Source organism: Chrysochloris asiatica, unplaced genomic scaffold, assembly GCF_000296735.1.
Source record: "Chrysochloris asiatica unplaced genomic scaffold, ChrAsi1.0 scaffold00156, whole genome shotgun sequence".
Classification (NCBI taxonomy): domain Eukaryota; kingdom Metazoa; phylum Chordata; class Mammalia; order Afrosoricida; family Chrysochloridae; genus Chrysochloris; species Chrysochloris asiatica.
Window position 1 is genome coordinate 5,456,128 of NW_006408674.1, and position 22,276 is coordinate 5,478,403.

Consider the following 22,276-nt stretch of genomic DNA (forward strand, 5'->3'; position numbering starts at 1 on the left):
AGGTTAGCAGTTAAATTCCACCAGCAGCTCCACAGGAGACACATGAGGCTTTCTACTCCTGTAAAGATTTACAGCCTTGGATACCCTATGCAGGGCTGCTATGAGTGGGAACTGACTTGACTGCACACAGCCACCACAACCACCATGAGGGATAAGAGCCCTGGTGTGGCACTGTAGGATCAGCACTGGACTGCTAACTGCAAGGTTGGCAGTTCAAACTCACCACCTGAGCTTGGAAACCTTCTACAGGGTTGCTATGAGTTGGAACCGAGTTCATGGCGCTTAACAACAACAAATGAGGCATAGTATGCTATGTCTGGGCCCTGGCTGTGTATTCACGGGATAGAGGGACTCAGCTTTTCAGATATGGAGAACTAGGCTTTCATCTACATCACCCAGCACCACCTCCAAAGGGTGGGGGTGGGGAGGAGCATTGGTCAGCTGACTGGGATGGAATGGGGGCAGGACACATTACCATTGAAGACCTGGGTTGCTGTGGCTCAGGGACTATGACACAGATGGATGGGCACAGTTGTGTTCAGAGCTAATTCTCTTGCCAAAAGATTCTCATTTACTGGCCAGGCCATGGCTGGTTCTGCGAGGAAACGTAATGATTTCCGTATGCTGGGCAGGGGGAGAGAGGTGGTGAAGCCAGGACCATCCCTGCCTGAGCTGGAGGAGAGCATCCTGCTCCCCTAGTGGAGACTCTGGGAACTGCAAGGGGCTCTCTGACCTCTCCTGTCTTGACTTCCGGCATTGGCTAGTTCTGTTCTCTCCCTGGGATCTACTTAGTGTATGTCCACCACCAGTTGCTGTCAAGTTGATCCCAATTCATGATGACCTCGTGTGTGTCAGAGTGAAAGTCTGCTCCAGAGGATTCTCAATGGCTGGGTTTTCAGACGTAGATTGCCAGACCCTTCTTCCAAGGCACCTCTGGGTGGATTTGAACCTCCAAACTTCCAGTTGCTGTTGTTGTCGTTGAGTGCTGTAGAGTCGGTTCAGACCCATAGTGACCCTGTATAGGGTTTCTGAGGAGGAGCTGGTGAGCTTGAATCACCGACCTTGCAATTCAAATCAACTTTGTAGTCCAGCGAATTAACCCACAGTGCCACACCCAGACTCCAAAGCCAGTTGTTGGTGTTGTTGTTAGGTGCCATCGAGTCAGTACTGACTCATAGCAACCCTATGTACAACAGAATGAAACACTGCCCGATCCTGGGCCAACCTCACCACTGTTGCCACACTTGAGCCCATCGATGCTGCCACTTGGCCAATCCATCTCGTTGGGGGTCTTCCTCTTTTTCTCTGACCCTCCACCTTACCAAACATGACATCCTTCACCAGCGACTGGTCCCTCCTGACAATATGTCCAAAGTATGAGAGATGAAGTTTGGCCATCCTGGCCTCCAAGGAGCACTCTGGCTGCACTTCTTCCAAAACAGATCTGTTGGTTCTTTAGGCAGCCCATGGCACTTTCAATATTCTCCTCCAACACCACAACTCAAATACATCAATTCTTCTACAGTCTTCCTTATTCACTGTTCAGCTTTCGCATGCATATGAGGTTGTTGAAAACACCATGGCTTGGATCAGGAGCACCTTAGTCCTCAAACTGGCATCTTAAAAAGGTCTTGTGCAGCAGATTTGCCTAATGCAATATGTCGTTTGATTTCTTGACTGCTGCTTCCATGAGTGTTGATAGTTGATCCAAGAAAAATGAAGTCCTTGACAACTTCAGTCTTTTTAGCCACCTCTATATTTTAGTGGGAGAAGTCTGCTGTGGTCTTGTAATTGGATTTTAGTTCAACCACTTACATTTTATTTCAGGCAACTTACTTAAAACTGTCATTTCTCTCCTTGATAAATTCTAATACCTCTCTTATAGTTCTATCATGAAATAATATCCATAAAGTGTTTAATCCTTCTGCACATAATAGGGATTCAATAAATATGTTTCTTCCTTTTTCCTTATTTTTAGCCCACCAACAAATTAAAGGGGAAAGCACCTCTGTATGGTCTTCAGTTTGTACCATAAGTCCCATCTCATTTGAGGGTTCTACCTGACATTTTCCTTACATGTACAGCTGTGCCGGGCAACTGTTTCCAGCTCCCAGACAACCAGTGGCTTGGGCAGGGCAGTACGCCATGGCTCCAGCAGGGGGAAACAGGGAGCCAGCAACCATGGCCCTCCGATGATTGAGTCTGGATAGGTCAATCCAAGAGCAGGAAGGCAGGTCCAAGGGCCAGGGGAGAACCCTCCAGCCTCCATTGCTAGAAGCTGAAGGTTTTGGGGTATGGGCAAGTGTCACCTGACTGAAGCCCCCCAGAGGCAGACCTAGATGAGGAGAAGTCTTATGTGGGCTCTTGTCTTAAAGAGTAAGTAGTTCTACTAGTCTTGAAGGACTATTAATAATAATACTCAACTCAAATCCACTGCCATTGACTCATGGTGGTGGTGGTTATGTGCTGTGGAGTTGGTTCCTACTCATAGCAACTCTGTACAGGGTTTCTGAGGCTGTAAATCCTCATGGGAGCAGAAAGCCTCATCTTTCTCCCGCCGAACGGCTGGTAGTTTCAAACTGCTGACTCTGAGTTTAGCAGCCCAATTCTTAACCTTTACGCTACCAGAGCTCCTAGTGGCCCTCTATAGAGTCTCTGAGACTAAATGTTTACAGGTACATACAGCTTCATCTTTCTCCCATGGTGGGCTCAAACCACTGACATATCTCTACCAGGTCTTCTTCTTGTTGTGAAGTGCCATCAAGTCGGTTCCAACTCATAGCGTCCCTGTATAGGGTTTCCAAGGAGTGGCTGGTGAGTTTGAATTGCCGACCTTCTGGTTCAAACCGACTTTGCAATCCAGTGCTTACCCTACAGTGCCACATAAAGGTTGTCGGAGACTATTATTGTAAAAACCAATAGTTTCATCCAGGTTACTATCTAGTACCAAATCCAGTAAACTCAAAACATAGTTTTCCTTCTGGAATGTTGAGACAATACCCCTAGCCATCATGGGCTGTAGGGTTTAGGGAGGAAGGCGGACACTGTGTAAGAGGCATTTGTTCTACACAGGAAGAGGAAATGGAAATCCTACTTATTTCCTCTTGATGAAATGTGGAAGGAAGAGAGACATTTGAGAGGAATCAATGGGTCAGACACACACCATGACTTACTTCTTCTAGCTAACCCCCAGAATGTGGTGGGAGACTGGTGTGAGATGAGCCAGTGGGATTCTGGGAAGAGACTGCTTCATACAATCGCTTCACACGTCCATGGAGTAGCTACCAAGAGTGACAATGGATCCTGGGTGTGACAAGGGAGAGAGAAATCCTAAGCTAGAGCTCTGTCGCCCTGTAACTCTTCACTGTCTGGAAGAGACCAGGAGAGCCCGTAGAATGATAATCGTGGGTTCAGACCAGAAACTCGCCACGGTCAGTGGTGATGCGAGGCCAGTAGGAAGGCCACAGCGTGTGCATGAGACTCAGAAGGAAGTGTAGCACCTGAGAGAACTGTGTAGGACCACATCAGCACTGGGCCCCAACGAAATCAAGAAAACAAACCGATGTCCATGTCCCAGGAGAGGAGAGCAGAGATGACGCGTGGAACGGACCTCTCTGCCTTTTCCTTCCTCTCCTTTCACAGCAGTCAGCCACTCTGACTTTGTTTCAAGGCCCTCAGGGCTGCCATGCTCTTTCTAACCACAGGACCTTTGCACGTCCCTCTCTTCTCACCACAAACACAGCTTCCCAGACCTTTCTGGCCATTCTCGCCTTCTCCCATCCTCTCACTCACACCAACACTAGTAGATGTATTTGGTTGTCATTTGACATTGATCTTTGTGGGTCTTTGATTCATGCATACACTCCACAGGGATCGATGCAACGGCGTCTGTTTTCAGTCATCATTGTGTACCCAGCCCCCAGCCCAAAGGCTGGTAAGTGAGAGACCCTGATTGGTATTTGTGGCTTGACTGAACAAACAAACAGTTGAGTAAATGAATGAATGCGTGACTAATCACAGCAGCTTCCTTCCCAGAGCAGAAATAAGAACCGAGGCAAGAAGAAATGAGCCCACTGCAGAAGGACAGGGAACGTCAGGGCCAGTAGGCAGGCAGGCCTCTGATATTGCTGACGGAGGTGGACGACTCCCTAATTCACACTGGCTTTTTCCTTTATCCACTGCTCAGGGTACCATTCGCTTTTCTGACAAGGAAATACTCTGACAAGGAAATAAGTATTCCCAGGGTTCTTTGCACATAAAGAACGTATGGAGGATAACAGCATTTTCTTTGGAGAGAAAGTCTTTTAAAGTATATTACAGAGATCATGGCAATTCATCCCCCCACTACTTCAATCTGCATCTCTGAAAAGTAAGGACCCTTCCCTACGTAACCACACCACCACTGATCAGTCCTAATAAAATGGACCGTCATTTGTTAACACCATCTCACACTCTGACCGTATTCACATTTCCCGAGTGGTCTACAAAATGTCTTCTACTGTTAGTTTCTTGGAATCAGGATCCAACCAAAGTCCTCATGCCTGGCAGTGCATTATGCAAACTGTCTCAAATGTCTTAATTTGGACCATATGTTGACCAACGTGGAGCACAGAGAGACCACAGACGTCTCCTGTGTAGGTTTCAGCAGCCTCAGTGCTGTCAAAACGACCTTGACCGAGTCTGCCAGCCAGTCCAGAAAGAACAGCTTGGAGCTAGCTGGGGTCTGTGTTTCCACCTCAGATGTCGTGACAGCTAAGGCAGCACACGTCAGTGGAACAGAGAGATGAGCCGTGAGGAAATCAAGTTAAGTCCCCCGGTTACAAACATCTGACGTGTGGACACTGCTTCTTGTCCTTTAATATGCCTTCACTTTGAAAAGATTGAGCCAATTCCTACTCACAACAAATTCCTCATCACAACCACCTTCGCTTGCTGCATACGCAGCCTTGAACCCTTTGGGAAGGCTTTGAACCTTTTCTTAAAGCAAGGTTAGAGAAGAACCGATGTAGCCGTTCTGACTTAGCTACAGCTTCTAATTAAAGATACACATAGATAGGAGTGGGTTGCATTTGTGACTTGGGGACTGTCTGGATGTTCTTTTCTTGGCTGTTGACAAATAGTCCAAGGTGGATGGGATGGCTTGGGGTGGGGAGTTCTTGCCCCACCAGCAGGTCCTAGGAGGCAACACTGTGAGGATGAAAGAAAGCTCCTTAAAGTTGGGGACCCCTGGACAAATCATCCATTTTGAGACCAAAGTCCTTTCTCGGGCCCTCTGCATCAGTGCAGCCCACCTGCCACCTGCCTCACCATGGGCACCTTTCTGGAGTTCAGCAGGGCTGGGCTGAAGACTCCAGACAGGGCCGGAATACTGAAAAACCAGGCACAAACAATGGCCACTTGTTGTTGTTGCTATGCACAACTAAACAAAACACTACCTGGTCCTGTGCCAACCTCACAATTGTTGTTCTGCTTGAACCCATTGCTCTTGTCACTGTGACAATCCATCTCGTTAGGGGACTTCCTGTTTTTTGCTGATCCAAGCATGATGTCCTTCTCTAGGGACTGATCCATCCTGATAATATGTCCAAAATATCAGAGACAAAGTCAGATAAATCCTGGTTTCTAAGGAGCATTCTAGCTGTACCTCTTCTAACACAGATTTGTTTGTTCTTTTGGCAGTCCACGGTACTTTTAATAGTTTCCTTTTAATACCATAACTCAAATGTGTCAATTCTTCTGTGGTGTGGGTCAGGTGATTTAGTCCTCAAATTGACATCTTTGATCTTGAACACTTTTAAAAAATGTTTTATTGTGAGTTATGTGATAGTTTACATGGGAGAACATTAGTTTTACATTCATCCTATCCTATTTCGTTTCATTGCTATGGTTACAATCCCCTCCATGCAGATCTTGAACACTTTTAAAGAGGTTTTGTGCAACAGATTTGCCTAATATGTCATTTGATTTCTTGACTGCTGTTTCCATGAGTGTTGATGGTTGATCTGAGCAAAATGAAGTCTTTGACAACATCAATATTTTCTCCATTTATTATGGATGTTACTTATTGGTCCAGTGGTGAGGATTTGTGTCTTCTTTACATTAAAGTGGCACCAATACTGAAAGCTGTGGTCTTTGATCTTCATCAGTAAGTATTTTAAGTCCTCTTTGATTTCAGCAAGCACGGTTGCATCATCTGAATATCACAAGTTGTTAATGAGTCATCCTTCAATTCTGATGCCACGTGTTTCTTCATATATTCCAGCTTCTCAAATTATTTGCTCAGCATGTAGATTCAATAAATAAGGTGATAGAATACAACCCTGGCACACAGCTTTCTTAATTTTAAACAATTCAATGTTCTCTTGTTCTGTTCAAACAACTGCCTCTTGGTCTATGTACAGGTTCCTCATAAACACCATTAAGTGCTCCGGAATACTCATTCTCTGCACTGTTGTCCATAGTTTGTCATGATCCACATAATTGAAAGTCTCTGTCATCAATGAAGTACAGGTAAACCTCTTTCTGCGATTCTCTGCTCTCCACCAAGATTCATTTGACATCAGTAATGATGTCCCTCATTCCACGTCTTTGTCTGACTCCAGCTTGAACCTCTGGCGGTTTTCTATCAACATACTATTGTATTCGTCTTGAATTCTCTCTAGCAAAATTTTACTTGCATGTGATATTAATGATATTGTTCTTTGATTTCTGCCTTCCATTGGGTCACCTCTCTTTGGAATGGGTGTAAATATGTCTTGCAGTCAGTTGACCAGGTGGCTGTCTTCCAAATTTCTAAGTATAGATGAGTGAGTACCGCCAGCACTGCGTCAATATGTGGAAAGATTTCAGTTTGTATTCTATCAATTCCTGAAGCCTTGTTTTTTGCCAACGCCTTCAGTGCACCTTGAACTTCTTTCTTCAGGACCATTGGCTCTTAACCATGTTCTGTACTGTGAAATGGTTCAACATCGACCATTGCTTTTGGTACACTGATTCTGTATCCCTCCATTCTTCCTTTGATGCTTTCTGCATCATTCAACATCTGCCCATAAAGTCCTTCAATATTTCAAGTCGAGGCTTGAATTTTCACTTTAGTTCCCTCAGGTTGAGAAATGCTGAGTGTGCTCTTCCCTTTTGGTTTTTAAACTCCAGGTCGTTGCACATTTCGTTGTAATATTTGACTTTTTCTTCTTGAGCTGCCCCTTAAAATTTTCTATTCAGCTCTTTTACCTCCTCATTGATTCCATTTACTTTAGCATCTCTGCACTGGAAAGCAAGTTTCAGAGTCTCTTCTGACATCCATTTTGGTCTTTTATTCTTTCTTGTCTTCTTAATGACCTTTTGCTTTCTTCCTCTATGATGTTCTTGATGCCATCGCACAAATCTTTTGATCTGCTACATCTTTCATTCTTGAAACACCTGATGGGCTCAAACTGCCGACTTTGTGTCACACAAAACCACTTCACCGTGTCACCAGGGTCCTTCCTCATAAAGGTAACATCCAAGAAAACCCTATGGAACAAGTTATACTTCATAACACAGGGGTCATCATGAATTGGAATTCACTGGACAGCAATGGGTTTCATTCTCAGGGGTCTCTGTTTATGGGGGCAGGGTTTCTGTTTCAGCCTCTTTCTATTCATGTTGGGGATACAGGGCCCATTAGGGAAGGTGTGTTCAAACCTAGGTTTATGATCTATAGCAAACAGTACTGCTGCTGAAATAAGATTAATGGAATGTTTGTCCTACTGGAAGTGTGGAACCTTGACCCACCTCCGTCCTCTCTTGTTTACCTGTTGTGAGGAATACCTGAGACAAGGGGAACAGCCAAGACCTTTAACTCCAACAGTGTTGAATCTGACCGGCTGGAATAGCCATGGCCTCACTGTTGGCTTCTTATCCATCATTGCCATCGTATCCCTCCCGTCATCCCCAGGGCCTTCAGGGCCTCGGGCAGGGTTAGAACTCTGATGCAGGAATCCTGAGGACCCGTGTCTGCATCTGACCTCTGCCATTCACTGGCAGCTCCTTGGTTCCCTCCGCTGTGCATGCAAAACTCTTCAGGCCTGGCATGCATAGGAGCTCTCAGTGACAGACTGGGATTTTGTCTCCCCGATTATTCCTGCTCCTTTCAGCTCAGAACACTGAGGCAGCTCCGCCGGCTTAACTGAATGAACGTACACAATAAATGGACTCCTTCCCGGGATGTCTGCTTTCTATCTCATCACCAGAAAGCAGCCAGGATGACCAGTAAAGCATAAATCAGATCATGCCATCCCTCATCCCCTTTGTCTGGAATCCTTCAAAACTTACATTGTTGTTGAGTCCGTTTCGACCCATAGCGACCCTGTATAGGGTTTTCAAGGAGCACTTGGTAAGCTTGAACCACTAACCTTGCGGTTCAAACCGACTTTGCAGTCCAATGCGTTAACCCGCAGAGCCACACCAGGACTCCAAGACTTAAGTTGCTCAGAGGAAAAAGACTGAGCTTCTCAACAGGCCTGCAGGGCCCTGCCTTGTCCACCACTACCATCCTCACTAGACCTAACTTCGCTCAAAGTTCTCTCTCCTCTAGCCATGCTGCCCTTCTCTGAGCTCCTCAGACCTACTAACCACAGTGCCTTTGAACGTGCAATTCTTCTAGAACGTTACTTCTTCACCTATCCTGGCCCAGATATGCTCAACAGTTACTTTCTCCAGAGAAGCTTCCTGCTTGTCCACGGGCAGATTCCTTTGCTATACACTTTTTTTCCCCACAAAGGCACTTACCTAAGGTAAGTGTGATTATCTGCCTCTCTGACTAGCGATGTTACCTGTTTTGGTCACCAAGATCATCTCAGTATCTGGACAGAAGCTGAGCATAGTTGGAACTCAGTGACAATTTCTTGAATGAATTTCATTTCCAATTTCTCACTCTCAGCTTCTCTTTCCCCCTCCCTGCACCCTCCCCCACCTCCACGCACTGCACCAGAGCCCGGTAGAGCCCCTTGGAGTCTCTGCCCCCTACATTGCTCACAGCTGGGCACCTGACATCAGCAATGGGCATTTAGACCTCTGCAGTCACTGAGGTCAAACCCTAAGAACCCAGGAAGCAGGTCCCATAGCCACTGTGGGCTCCAAGGTCTTTCTTCTGAAGACAAGATTGAGCAAGTCTCTTGGGATGAGAGGTGAATGTATTTTTTATGAAAGAGATTACATTTAATGTGACTCTGTAAGATAAGAAATGAACTGTGAACCACAAGCTTGGCAGTTTGATCCCAACAGCCACTCCAAGGGAGAAAGATGTGACTTTCTACTTCCGCAAAGATTTACAGCTTTGGGGACCTATATCGGGCTACTGAGTCGGAGCCAACTTGACAGAACAACAATAACAAAGCAGCTTCTTCTTCGTCTGACCAAATGCACCTGACTAGCTATGATTCTCTCATTGTCCGGTTCTCCTTTTCACCAGAGAAGCAACACGCAAAGTCTTCTGGGGCAGCGGAATCAGACTCAGGGAGCCTGCCGCCTGGGTTTGAGTCTCTGTTCCACCAGCTGTTAGGATTTCAGGAATTTCTCTAAATTCAATGAACCTTGGATTGTAGCTGGTGGTGATTGTGTCCCTTCGAGTTATAGAGACCCTGTGTAGGGTTTCCAAGGAGTGACTGGTGAGTTTGAACTGCCAACCTTGTGGTTCATACCAACCTTGTCGTCCAGTGCATTATTTCACAGCACCACACCAGGGGTCCTGATCAGTGGTCCGAATTTCAGGAGTTTGTCTAAATTTAATGAACATTAGATTGTTGCGGGTGGTGGTGGTATGCCGTGGAGTCGGTTCTGACTCGTAGTGACCCCACATAGGGTTTTCCAGGCTGTAAATCTTTATGGGATCAGAAAGCCTCATCTTTCTCTTGCAGAAAGGCTGGTGGATTCAAACTGCTGACCTTTCAGTTAGCAGCCCAGCCCATAACCCACTACACTACCAGGGTTCCTTGAATCCTGGAGTAGCTCTTGTGAGTGTGGCCATCTGCTTCCTTTGGGGGCCAGTCTAGCAGTGTTTGGGAACATAAGCTCTGAACCCTGTATTCAAATCCCACCTCTGATGCTTGCTAGCTGTGGGGCATTGGGGCAACTTAACTTCTTTGCACCTGGTTTCTTCATCTGTAGGATGACTCCCTACCTCAGAGGATCATCGTAAGGGTTTGTTGTAATGTGCTGTGGAGTTGGTTCTGACTCATAGCGAGGCTGTAAATCTTTATGGGAGCACAAAGCCTCATCTTTCTCCCGCAGAACAGCTGGTAGTTTCGAACTGCTGACCCTGAGATTCGCAGCCCAATTCATAACCACTACATTAAAGGTGCTCTGGTAGCGTAGTGGTTGAGAATCATGAGGATTAGAGACCGGGTATTCTACATGAAGCATGTGTACATACAGGAATAGCCCATTGTTCTGTCAGATTAACTGTAAAATGAGACCTTGTGGCGCAGTGGTTAAGCGCTCAGCTGACAACTGAAAGGTCAGTGGTTTGAATCTACCAGCAGCAGTGCTGGAAAAGACGTCGTAATCTGCTCCCATAAGGTGACAGCCTAGGATACGCTATGGGCGCAGTCCTGCTCAGTCCACAGTATGGTCACTGTGAGTCACATCAACCAGATGACAGTGACCCCACTGGTGTGGCATGGTGTCTAGCACCTACGGACCCAGCACATGGCAGCCTCTGGTATTGCAATGAGTTCCCTGATTTGTCAAGACAGTCTAGGGCAGGGCCGGGGAACCATTTTTTTCTGCCAAAATTTATAACAGCATTCGTTGGCCATACAAAATTATCAACTTAAAAATGAACCTGCTACATTTGGTACCTTGGAGGTCAGGATGGCCAAACTTCCTCTTTCATACTTCGGACATATTGTCAGGAGGGACCATTCGCTGGAGAAGGATATCATGTTTGGTAAGGTGGAGGGTCAGAGAAAAGGAGGAAGACCCCCAACGAGATGGATTGGTCAAGTGGCAGCATCAATGGACTCAAACGTGGCAACAGTAGTGAGGTTGGCCCAGGATCGGGCAGTGTTTCGTTCTGCTGTGCATTAGGTCACTATGAGTTGGTACCAACTCCATGGCACCTAACAACAACAACAACATTTGGTCAGACACTTAACTCACCCCTAATGTGATGGCTAAGGAGCTCTGGTAGTGTAGTGGTTAAGTTTTGGGCTGCAAACCGCAAGGTCAGCAGTTCGCTACTACCAGCTGTTCCATGGGAGAAAGATGGGGCTTTCTGCTCCTGTAAAGATTTACAGCCTTGGAAACCCTACACAGGGTCGCTATGAGTTGGAACCGATTTCACGGCACATAACCAACCAACCAGTGTGATGGCTGGAACTATGGTTGCCTTGGTTGGAACCAACTTGACGGCACTTAACAACAACAAAGAAAACGCTGTGACCATCATGGCTGTGTGATCCTAACTCTTTTGTCAGTTGGAATCTACCCTCCTAGTACTGCAGCAATGGGCTCAGGCATAGCAGGGTGTGTGAGAATGGCACCAACTGTGTGATGTTGCTTCTGCTGCACACAGGAGCTCTGTGAGTCAGAATCAACTCCAGAGCACCTAAAAGTAACACATGTTCTAAATAATGGATGCGGTAAAAGATGGCGGCCTTGAGTGCGGCATCGGGAGCGATCTGGTTTAGGAGAAAAAAGCTCTGGTGGCACCGTAGCGTAAGCATTGGACTGCTAACTGCAAGGCTAGCAGTTCAAACCCACCATCTGCTCTGCAAGAGAAAGATGAGGCTTTCTGCTTCCATAAAGATTTATCGCCTCGGAAACCCTATATAGGGTCGCATGAGTTGGAATCAACTCCACAGTAAGTGGGTTTGGGTAGGGTTTAGGAGACCTCATAGTTGTTGGTTGCTGAGGTTCAAATCTACCCGGGCTTGGCTGATGAGTTGGTGGGATGTTTGTAGGAGATTCTGAGGAAGTTTCTGGAAAAGAAACATACAAGGAGAAGACTGGCAAACACAACTGATTGACAGATAGGAGTGCTTATTTTGAGGACAGCTAGCTGGTGACAGTCATGTGAGTTTTTCCCAAGTTGGGCCTCGGGGACGCCTGTCTCGGTCCTATGGAGAGTAAGGAGCCAAGGAGCTGTTTCATTCAAGACTCTATAAAACCGAGGGACACAAGTAACAATGCTTTGAGACAACACAAAGGGGACAAGGGAGACACACAGAGAAAATCCATTTCCATGGCTTTGGTACCAGCACGGCTCAAGTGGAGAGTACCAGGGACCGGGGTGTACCGAAGAACTGGGGTGCGCATGTGCAATGGTGAAGACGTGAAGTTCCCAGAGGGAATGGGGAAGCTGTCGTGCCCCGCAAGTGGTGCCCAGAGGTTAATCTCATCACTGGCATACATGAGATTCATCCAGGGACACCCTAAAATATTTCGGGGTGGGAGGAGGCAGCAAGAGGTCTTAACATTACATGAAGCTAAGAACTATGAACGCAGTGACCCATCGCACTGCCAGAGCCTGGGGAAACTCAGGTCATCTGAGTAAAGTTCTGAGTGCATAAAGATACACAAGTATTAACCTTTGCCAGGTAAGGAAATTAGCTCTCAAAGGGAGACACTTCAGACTAGAGGGTATTTCTGCCTTTTTCAGAGAAATACGAGGGAGCTTCAAAAACTACATGGAAAATGGAATGAAAAGATAATGAAATTCTTCCACGAACTTTTGAAACTCCCTGGTATTTGCCAATAAACAAACAAAACAATCCCGCCCCCAAACAAAACAAACCCAGTGTCAAAGAGTTGCTTCCGATTCTACAGGACAGAGTAGGAAAGCTCCTTACAGTTTCCGAGGCTGTGTATCTTTGAGGAGAAGTAGACAGACAGCCTCATGATTCTCCCAGGATTGGACCGTAAGTACTGTTTTTTCTCTATCACACCCTGTTTCATTGCTGAAGAATTGGGGTGGAAGTAAACTTTAAAAAACAAGCAAACACTCCAAGGTCTCCCAGAGTAGTCCAGTGAATTCTGTCTGACATCCTCAAAATACAGTTACCCTGTAAAGGTAGAAGTTTTGTAACAAAAATGGGGGAGCAGTTAATCTTACAGTCCAGAAACAGAGGACCCCTAGGATCATCAAGGGAGAAGAGCACAAGTGGAATGTGAGACCTTATCCAGAGATGCAGCGACACCAGAGATGAGGACATGGAGAGAGGGAACAGCTGAGGACTCTAGATGCATAGGAAGAGAAGGACTGAGAGCTGATGGCCAGGAGGCAGATTTGCAAAAAGTGCCCTTTGGTGGTTTAAATTATTATATATTCTTGAGTGTTTTTGTGTATACCCCTGCCCCCCACTCAAAAAAGAAAAGAAAAGAAAATCAGAGGGAATGGAAGCAAATACTATTGAATGATGATTCATGGAGGAGATTGTAATCATTGCAATGAAATAATGGGGTAAAGCCAATGGTCTCCCTATAAACTATCACTCAGTTCACAACTTAAAAAAAAAAAAATATATATATATACAGTTGTTTTAAAAAAAGAAAATGTCTTTGAAAACTATCTAGTTTCAGTGTGGCACTATAGGATAAGCACAGGACTGCAAGGCCGGTTTGAACTGCAAAGTTGGTGGTTCAAACTCACCAGTCGCTCCTCAGAAATCCTATACAGGGTTGCAATGAGACAGAACCGACCTGCTGGCACTTAACAACAACAATATGTGATCCATATAACAAAAAAATTCTCCCAGCACTGATTCTATTAACTTGAAAAGACTTTCTAGACACTTTAAAATACTTTTTAAGAAGGTAAAAGGAAGGATAAACACTCACAAACTAGACATCTTCTAAGGACCACTGCTTTTTTTTTTTTTTAATTTAGGTCAAATAACAAAGGAAACATCTAAGTTGTTTGATGTTAAACAGCCTTTTCCAGTTTGATCCAGTCCTTTCTCCACCTTCTGTTTACAACATGTGCCATGTGGACAGTCGTTTCCAAAATACAGGACTTACTGAACATCTACTATGTGCAAGACCCAGGATGATATCAAACGTCTTTACCTTTAAGGAACTTTCAAATTAGATGGAGTAAAATCATACACAAATCACTCGTACTTGCCAGAATGTGGTGGGTACCATAAAAATACATGCCATCATGAGCCTCAGAAAAAGCTCTAATTCATCTGGTAAGTGGCATCCTAACAGAATCCTGGTGTGGATTCTGTAAGGTTGGCAGTTCAAACCCACCAGTTACTCCTTCAAAACCCTATACAGGGTCGCTGTGAGTCATGACCAACTTCAGAGTGTTGCTTCACAACAATGGAGATGGTGTGCAGAGAGGCTGTAGAAGGTGAATGGAAGACAGGGTAGTGGCATGGGGACAACTAGGAGCCACCAGGCATTTCTGGAGCAGAAGGGAAGCATGATGGTGGTGGTCACCTTTGATTTCAACTAAAAAAGGGGAAACTTACTGCCTCAAGTACCTGAAAAGTCCAGGAGCTGCTCTGGCTTAAGACATAGAATTCAGCTGCTCAAGACACAGTCAGAAAGGACCTGCTCATGCCTCCACTCCGCTTCCAGATCTAGCAAACATCTCTGGTAGGGTCCAGCCATGAGGAGACAAAGATGGCTTCCAGCAGCCTCGGCTTATGCTGAACCAGCATAGCAACCCCAATCAACATTGCCTTTTTATCAGAAACCCTGAGGTTGACACTCAGGGGCCACCTGGATCACATGTGGACTTGAATACCTTGACTTTTGGTGCTGCTGTGTGCTTCGTGGCCAGAGCAGAAGCTGTGGTTGCTCACCATGTGTCCCTCTGGTCCAACCCTCGTGGGCCCCTGGCTGATTGTTGTCCAACAGGGGCGGTTTCCCTGGGAGCGCCTTCCCAAGTGACCACAGCTCCAGCCGCTGCTGCCTCACCATGAAGTGTGTTCTCCGAGGCTCTCTCTTGCCCTTCCTGCTGTCTTGATGGTCATGGTCAGTGGCTTAGTGGGTGGTGAAGGGTGAGAAAGTCAGTGTGTTGGTGAAAGTCTTTGGAGAGACTGGTGTTGAGTCCAGGCTGGGGAGCAAAGACCGTGAAGACAAAAGGCTCACGGAGAAGTGGTCAAGTGGCAGGACTGGAGATCTGATAAGCAGGTTGTGACAGGTCAGAGTTTGCCCTTGTTGGAAAGCAGGAGTTAGTTGTGGTACAGAGGGGCACAATGGAGTTGGACTGTCCAAGGTGGGACAGGTCTAGAGTGGTCATGAGTGTGGCTTCTCAAGTAGACGGGAATGGATGGGATTGGCACAGAGGGTGTTCAGAAACCAGGAGTGCTGAGGTGGCAGGTGTGTAAGATCGAGAAACAAGTTTACACCTTGGCTGGGCCAAGCCTACAGTGCAGCTGGTGCTTTCCAGCACTCTTCTAGCTGCAAGCAGGGACAGTTAGGGTTGTGGATCCCAAAGGCTGAAGGGAGAGCAGGCAGTCTACAAGGCTGTGCCATGGGCTGGTGGATGGAGACATACTCTCCCCTGCTTTGCCTTGATCAGAACCAGTCTCACGGTCAGCTGCATGGGGAGGCTTAAGGCTACCTGTGTGGCTTGGGGACAGCTCCTAATCTGAAATGGGGCACAGACTACAGAAAAAAATCTGACCTCAAAGAAAACTGATGTGGAGAACCTGGGACGTCAGTGTAGCTCCCTTAAGGAGCTCTGGTAGCATAGGGGTTACAAGTCGGGCTGCACACCACCATCTCCTCTCCTTTTGGGTCTGAACTGGTCAAATTCACCAGGAGGGGGAACTCAGAGAAAAACAAAGTGAAATATGCAGTTTGGATTTTTATCTTATGTATTCGACTGATTCTGCCATTGGCCTAAATTCAGGCACATTCTCAGTGCCTGCGCATTGCCTACTGATTGTAAAAAAACCCAGTAAAACAGCAAGACGAACCCCTCATACTATATTGAGCCCAATGCAGCAGGCACCGTGTGGGAACACAGATGACCCGACTGACTCCTCCCAACAACCTTTGCACAGGAGGAACTGTCCACCTCCCCCCCACACAAACCTTACTGGGGTGGGAGGGTAGGGGGTGGAGGGGTGCAATATGAGCCTTAGGACTCAATGACTTGAGCAGGTCACCTGGCTCGGAGTAACGAGGCACAGGTATTCTGACTTCTAAGCCTGTGCGTCCTTGCTCATGAGTTCACGGCTGTACTATCCAGGAACACCAGTGCCCTGGGATTCAGCAGGAAACTTGTTATTTTTTTTTAAATATATAAAAAGGACAATGGAAAACCATTTGTAATTTTGAAGTATTCTGCAAATGCTCATTAAAAAATGAATACATAAAAATTCTTCAAGATAATTGATCAATGAATGGTCTTCTAAACAGGTTCAAGTCCAGCTATGGTTCGAAGGCCATCATGTCAATTCGATACACAGAGGTGACCCTGTAGGACACAATGGAACTGCTCCATAGGGCCTCCAACGCTGGGATCTTTACAGGAGTAGACTCTCATCTTCCTCTAGAGGAGTGGCTGGTAGGCGCCAACCACTGACCTTTCGGCTGGTAGGCAAGCACTTAACTTATGTGTCACCAAGTCTCCCTTAAATTAAAACTGGGCACCAAGGGAGAAATCACAAGAAGTCTGGGCCAGCAGATTTAGAGCTGGTCTACGTTCTGAACCTTAATCATACAAAAGCATGTCAGCCAGACTCAAAGACGTGTCAGAGATGTGCAAACCCCACCGGTGAGTCCAGGATGGTTCAGGACTATGCAGCGATTCGTTCCGCTGTGTGTGAGGAGGTTATGAGTCAGAAACGCCTTGACGACACCCAACACCAACCAGTTCTCACGGTGATGACTCTGATTCATTGTGACCTCATGTGTGTGAGAGTAGAACTGTGCTCCACAGGGTTTTCAATAACTGATGTTTCAGAATTAGATCATCTGTCCTTTCTCCCGAGGGGTCCTCTCCATTAGACCAACTGACAATCTCAACCCAAAGAGGTGAACTATGGGAGGGACCTGCGGAGCTGAATGCAACTGCCTGCTTCTCTGAAATTTCCTCGGGAACTCCAGAAGGGCCAGAAGCAGAAGGCAGGTGGGCTGGGAAGCAGCTCCATCCCTACTACTCAAGTCTCTAGGCTCCCAGCCCTGGACCAGGGACGGCTTAGTGGGGACCCTTATTTCTGTCTTGTCCCCTTACTCCCTCAGCCCTCTTCTCTGGTGGGAACTACGCTGTCTTTCTAGGAGACTCTGAATATAGCTCTGAACACCATTTACCACGTGGGTTAAACTTCTCCATTCCTCACTCCTAAGACGCTGGAAAATGCGCTCTCCGCCACAAGCTCTGGACACGGAGTAACACTTCACTACGTTCACTGTCTGGTGCTTGCGTATGTGTAGGGGGACATTCAGAATGTTCTGTTTATTACTTAGCGTTTTAAATATTTTCATCCTGCTTGTCCCATTTTGTTTAATGGTATCTACAACCCTTGATTTATTTTTGCTTTTCTCTTCACCCAAGTTATTATGTGTGTCTATCTCTACCCTCTAGTTGGAGTCTGGCTGTGGCACTGTAGAATAAGCCTTGGATTGCTAACCGAAAGGTCAAGCTGTTCAAAACCACCAGCCACTCCTTGGATTCCAGCTCATGGTGACCTCATTGGATTTTCTTGGCTTAATATTCATGGAAGCAAAAGCATAATCCGTAGCACTGCTGGGTGGGGTTAAGCCACCAACCTTTAGGTTGTTGTTGTTAAGTGCCATTGAGTTGGTTCTGACTCACAGTTACCCTGTACAGGGTTTCCAAGGAGGAATATGGGTTTGAACACCCACCTTGGGGTCAGCAGTCCAGTGCTCATCCTACAGTGCCACACTAGGACTCCAACTTTTCAGTTAGTAGTTGTTTGGTGTCATCGAGTCAGCTCCTACTCAGAGGGACTCTGTATAGGGTGTCTGAGGAATGGCTCATGGGTTTGAACCGTCAACCATGCAGGGTTAGCAGTCAAGTGCTTATCCTACAGATCACAAGTGCAAATGGTTTGTGTCACCCAGGAACCTAGTTGGTGCCACGAGTCAGTTCTGATTCAGTGACCCTACGCACTGCCCAGTCCCGTGCTGGCCTCACAATTGTTATGTTCGAGCCCTAGTAGAGGGGAAGGAGTCCCTGGAAGAACAGTGGATTACAAGCTGGGCTGCTAACCTTGAGGTCAGCAGTTCAAATACACCAGTCACTCTGTGGGAAAAAGATGAGGCTTTCTGCTCCTGTAAAGATTGACAGCCTCGGCAGTCCTATACAGGGTTCACTATGAGTCGGAACCAACTCAGTGGCTTACCACCACCACCACGAGAGAGGGGTAGTTCACCTCTGGTCTATGGAAACTCTGACCCTGGGTTCTAGACTGGTCTCAGCCCATGCTGCAGTGGGGGTCCTGGAGTCCAGGCCTCTCCCCTCGCCCACCCATTCAGAATCACTGAGGATGTCCCTCTCTGTGCCCGTCTCTAGTTGGCTGTTGAGAGAGGGAGTCCTCCACATCTGTCAGAGGTCTCCCAGGGCAAACTGCTTCATTGCCTCGAAGACCAACGGACCTCAATTCCAACGCCCAGTAGACCTGCATAGGCCTTCCAAAACTGTACAGAAAGCCTCATCTTTGTCCTATGTGGCTGGTGGGTTTGAGTAAGTCCAGTGCTTATCACTGTCACCAGGAAGTTCGGGACCCTTTAAATGAAGTCTTTGGTTGCTTGGAGGGAAAAAGAAAATGCATGTGAAAGTTTCTGTGGGCTGTGCTGAGTCAGTGAATGAGTGGTATCGGCCCTGGCTCCCTCAGACCCTTCATGCCCCCTGTCCAATCCCAGGCAAGGCTTACACCGGAGCATGCTATTCCAATCACTGCCCCCTGTCCACTCTCACTCAGCTAGGCTTACACCGGAGCATGCTGGTCCAAGGCTCTCCTCTGGACTGCATGGGCGTTATGCTTGTGCTGCCTTAAAGCATCATCTAGGAGTGAGGGTTGGGGTTTTGTGGCTTCCTCAGCCCGCCTTAGGCCTGTTTACACAAGACTGTAAGAAATCATTCCTCCGTAGAGAGGGACTGACAATTTGTGGGTTTCCTTCCAGTTATTTCAACAAGGTGAGGCCAGGTTTGGGCATGGTAGAGACAGTCTGGCTGTGCTGCCTCAGATGGATGAGGGCTGGGCTCCCCTTACCAACGACACAATTGTTCTTAAGTGCCATCGAGTCAGTACTAACCCACAGCGACCTTGTATAGGGTTTCTGAGGAGTGACTGGTGAGCTTGAACATGGACCTTACAGTTCAAGTGGACTTTGCATTAAACTGCAGTGCCACAAATAGGGCCGATTACTGGGCTGGCAGACTGGGCATCTCGGTGGTCATTGTACCACTCCCAGCATCTCCCCCAAACATGGAAAGGAAAAGAGGCTATCTATCCATCAATCTGACATGTCACTTCCCTATACAGGCATGGCCGGCAGGGCCAGACAACATAGGAAGAGCTCTAGCTCTCTATTAAACACACAACTTACTGATCAAGTGGAGCCTTTTCTGAGTCATTTTATGGCATATCTGGCAGTTTGACTGATGGTATTTACAAACTTCTAAGTCAGTGAACTACCTTTTCCTATGTTATCAACATTTTCAAATAAATGAATTTATGGCCTAAGTCTTGCCAATGAATTCAGATACCATTATCTATTACACTTAAACACATAGCAGTCACCTAGCCACAGCCACACTTTCCCCAAGGTCATGGTCAGTTAGCCTGAACCAGCTATGCCAGGCCCAGAGGTCACAGATAAGGTATCTGTTATTAACAATGACCTAGTTTATTGTTGGAGGAAACCCATGCAAGGCATTTCAGAACGGAGTCCTATCTGATAACTTTATGGATTATGAAAAGAAATTCTTTTAAGAGGCTAATAAAAAATATTAGTGTAACATCCCAAATTCCAAAATCCATTTATAACTTGTCCCTTAGGACTGGGGTCACTTTAAATGAGGCAGCTGAGCAGATTTAGGAAAAATATTTACAATAAGGCAATGACCTCATACACACTAATTAATATCCTTTCGTTAAGGTTAAGAAGAAACAGCACAGAAAAATCATAGAAATTGACCTTTTTTGATAAAAAGGGAAAAAGGCACAAGGCCTACCTTTCATTAACGCTTGTCTACGGGTGGCGCTGACAGTAACTGCTTTTTAAACAACAGAAGGTTGAAAAGCTAACATTCAGACCTTACACTGTTTCGCTAGGCAACACTGGATCCGCTGAAATAGTGATACATTTGACTTCTGAAAAAACAGCTGCTTTCTCGAGTGCGTGGGTCTCTCCAAATGCTGTGAAATGGTGTGAACAATGGTTACACATGTCATATGTTTAAGTGGCCAAGATTCATCGCCATGTTTACAGAGGATGTGACTAGAAGGCTGACACTGTGAGGACAGACAGAGGAAGCCCTGTCCACGGTGGGGTCTGCAGGTCAGCCCCCCACATGCACTGGCTGCCCTTTCCACAGTGCACTCGAGGACAGTGATCTGCTACTGCCACAATATGTACCCACAGTAACATCTTGCCTTAGATCAGAATCAATGAAAACAAAAAAGACCTGGAAAACTTGTTCTCTATCATTCTCTTTAAAATACTGATAGAACTCAATTTATTGACGTGAAAACACAGGGACCAGGAACCTGAAAGCATTCTCCTGCTCTCCAGCCCTTGGCGAGACGTCGCCATCTGGTCCCCCAGCAGTAGTAGTTACTTATTTTTACTGAGTGTTCTCTGCTTTTCCGCGTGCTCCACAATCTTTTCTTCCACACACAGACCTTTCCGCTTCCGCACCGCATTCATGTACTTCCGCGCCTGGTTCTCAGAATCAGCCTTCTCTCCAAAGTGTAAGTACTCCTCTTCGGTGGTTGGCACCCAGAAAGGGTCGCTGGGAATGATCTAGTAAAGAGGATCATGGGATGTAATAGGTTAGCAGACATGTTTGAGTTTCAAATCCCCCTCACTAAGCACTCCAATTCACAGCCTTAGCTAATGAAGCCGAGTTAAACAGGTACAGCTAAGCTTCTCAGGGAGGATAATAAACACAAAGACTCATGAAAGGTATGGACACAGGAAGTAGATTCAATGACGTTGATAATATACACTATTTCTGTGTTCAAAGAGCCACCCCATAATACAAAGGAAGGAAAAAACAAGCTATGAATTCTGAATTATTACTACAAAAGCTCTTTTCTTCATTAGGACACATTTGGGTGTTTGTGTCTTTTTATCAACTTTTTTGTCGCTTAGCCAGAGCAACACATGCAAGTTCATTTGTGATTATTCTGAGCTTTTGCTCCAGAAGTCCATGAATGCCCTGTTGAGCTGGAATGGACCGGTTGGACCACATACTTAGACCAGACAAGACGCAAGCTTATGCATTCCTTTTTCGTTTTTCTCTGAGGATGCTCCGTGAGGAGGAGGGAGAACGGTGGTTTGGGGAAGGAAAAGAAACTGAGGAAGGGTTAGTGTGGAAGCTAGATAGAGTGGAGGGTTTCAGTCCCCCTGGGGTAACTAGCAGCCAAGTCCTAATGTTCCAGAAGTGGGGAAGCTGGGCATGGACTTCATGCTGGACTTCTGGACAAGAAGCGGACTGTACCTACGCTTACCACTCCACCTTCTGGTGATGGAGAAACCCTTCTTCCCGACTCCTGAGGTTTCCTTCACACAGTGAATGCACCGCTAGCCAAATGCTCCGTCTCCTTAGTCATGGTTTCCCATGGAAATCCACAAACACACACACACACACACACACACACACACATACACACACACACACACACGGGGAGCCTGGCCTCTTCTGTCCCGTTTCTTCTGGAAGCAAGCTGTCCACAGGAAGGTCCTCAAGTTATTTACCTGACAGAGCCGACTGCTCCTGCAGGGGAGGCCTGCCCAGTCTGATCTGTCTAGCTCAGGAGTTTAGCGCACTCAGTCCCTAACTTAGGATGAACCTGAGTACAACACACTGTATTTACGACCATCCACTAAAAAAACAAACAAAGCCTTATTGTTACTACGTACTACATGTTATCGCAGTGCGATAGTTTGCTGATGTTAGCACTCTTGGTCATAATGTTTCCAATCCCGCCAGACAAATAAAGATCGGGTTTCTATAGATACTGATAATAAAATGCAATAATAATGAAAAAAAAAATGGTATTTGACTTATGCCAGAACCAACTTACACAAAGTACTTGTCAGGACGGAAGCTCAGTGTCCATCAGGGACTACCTGTGGGAGG

The 22,276-nt window shown here is 46.4% G+C and overlaps 1 protein-coding gene across 4 annotated transcripts in view; it reads right to left on the reverse strand.

Moving 5' to 3' along the window:
• Positions 1-20,610: 20,610 nt before the first annotated feature.
• EFTUD1 (elongation factor Tu GTP binding domain containing 1) overlaps positions 20,611-22,276 on the reverse strand; it is a 162,341-nt gene continuing 160,675 nt past the window's right edge. For 2 of the 4 annotated variants that reach the window (XM_006870922.1, XM_006870920.1), the window contains one exon: positions 20,746-20,934. In XM_006870922.1, coding sequence (XP_006870984.1) covers positions 20,746-20,934 — 189 coding nt within the window. Of the gene's footprint in view, positions 20,935-22,276 lie in introns of all 4 variants that reach the window. The other 2 variants (XM_006870919.1, XM_006870921.1) reach the window with 2 other exon arrangements.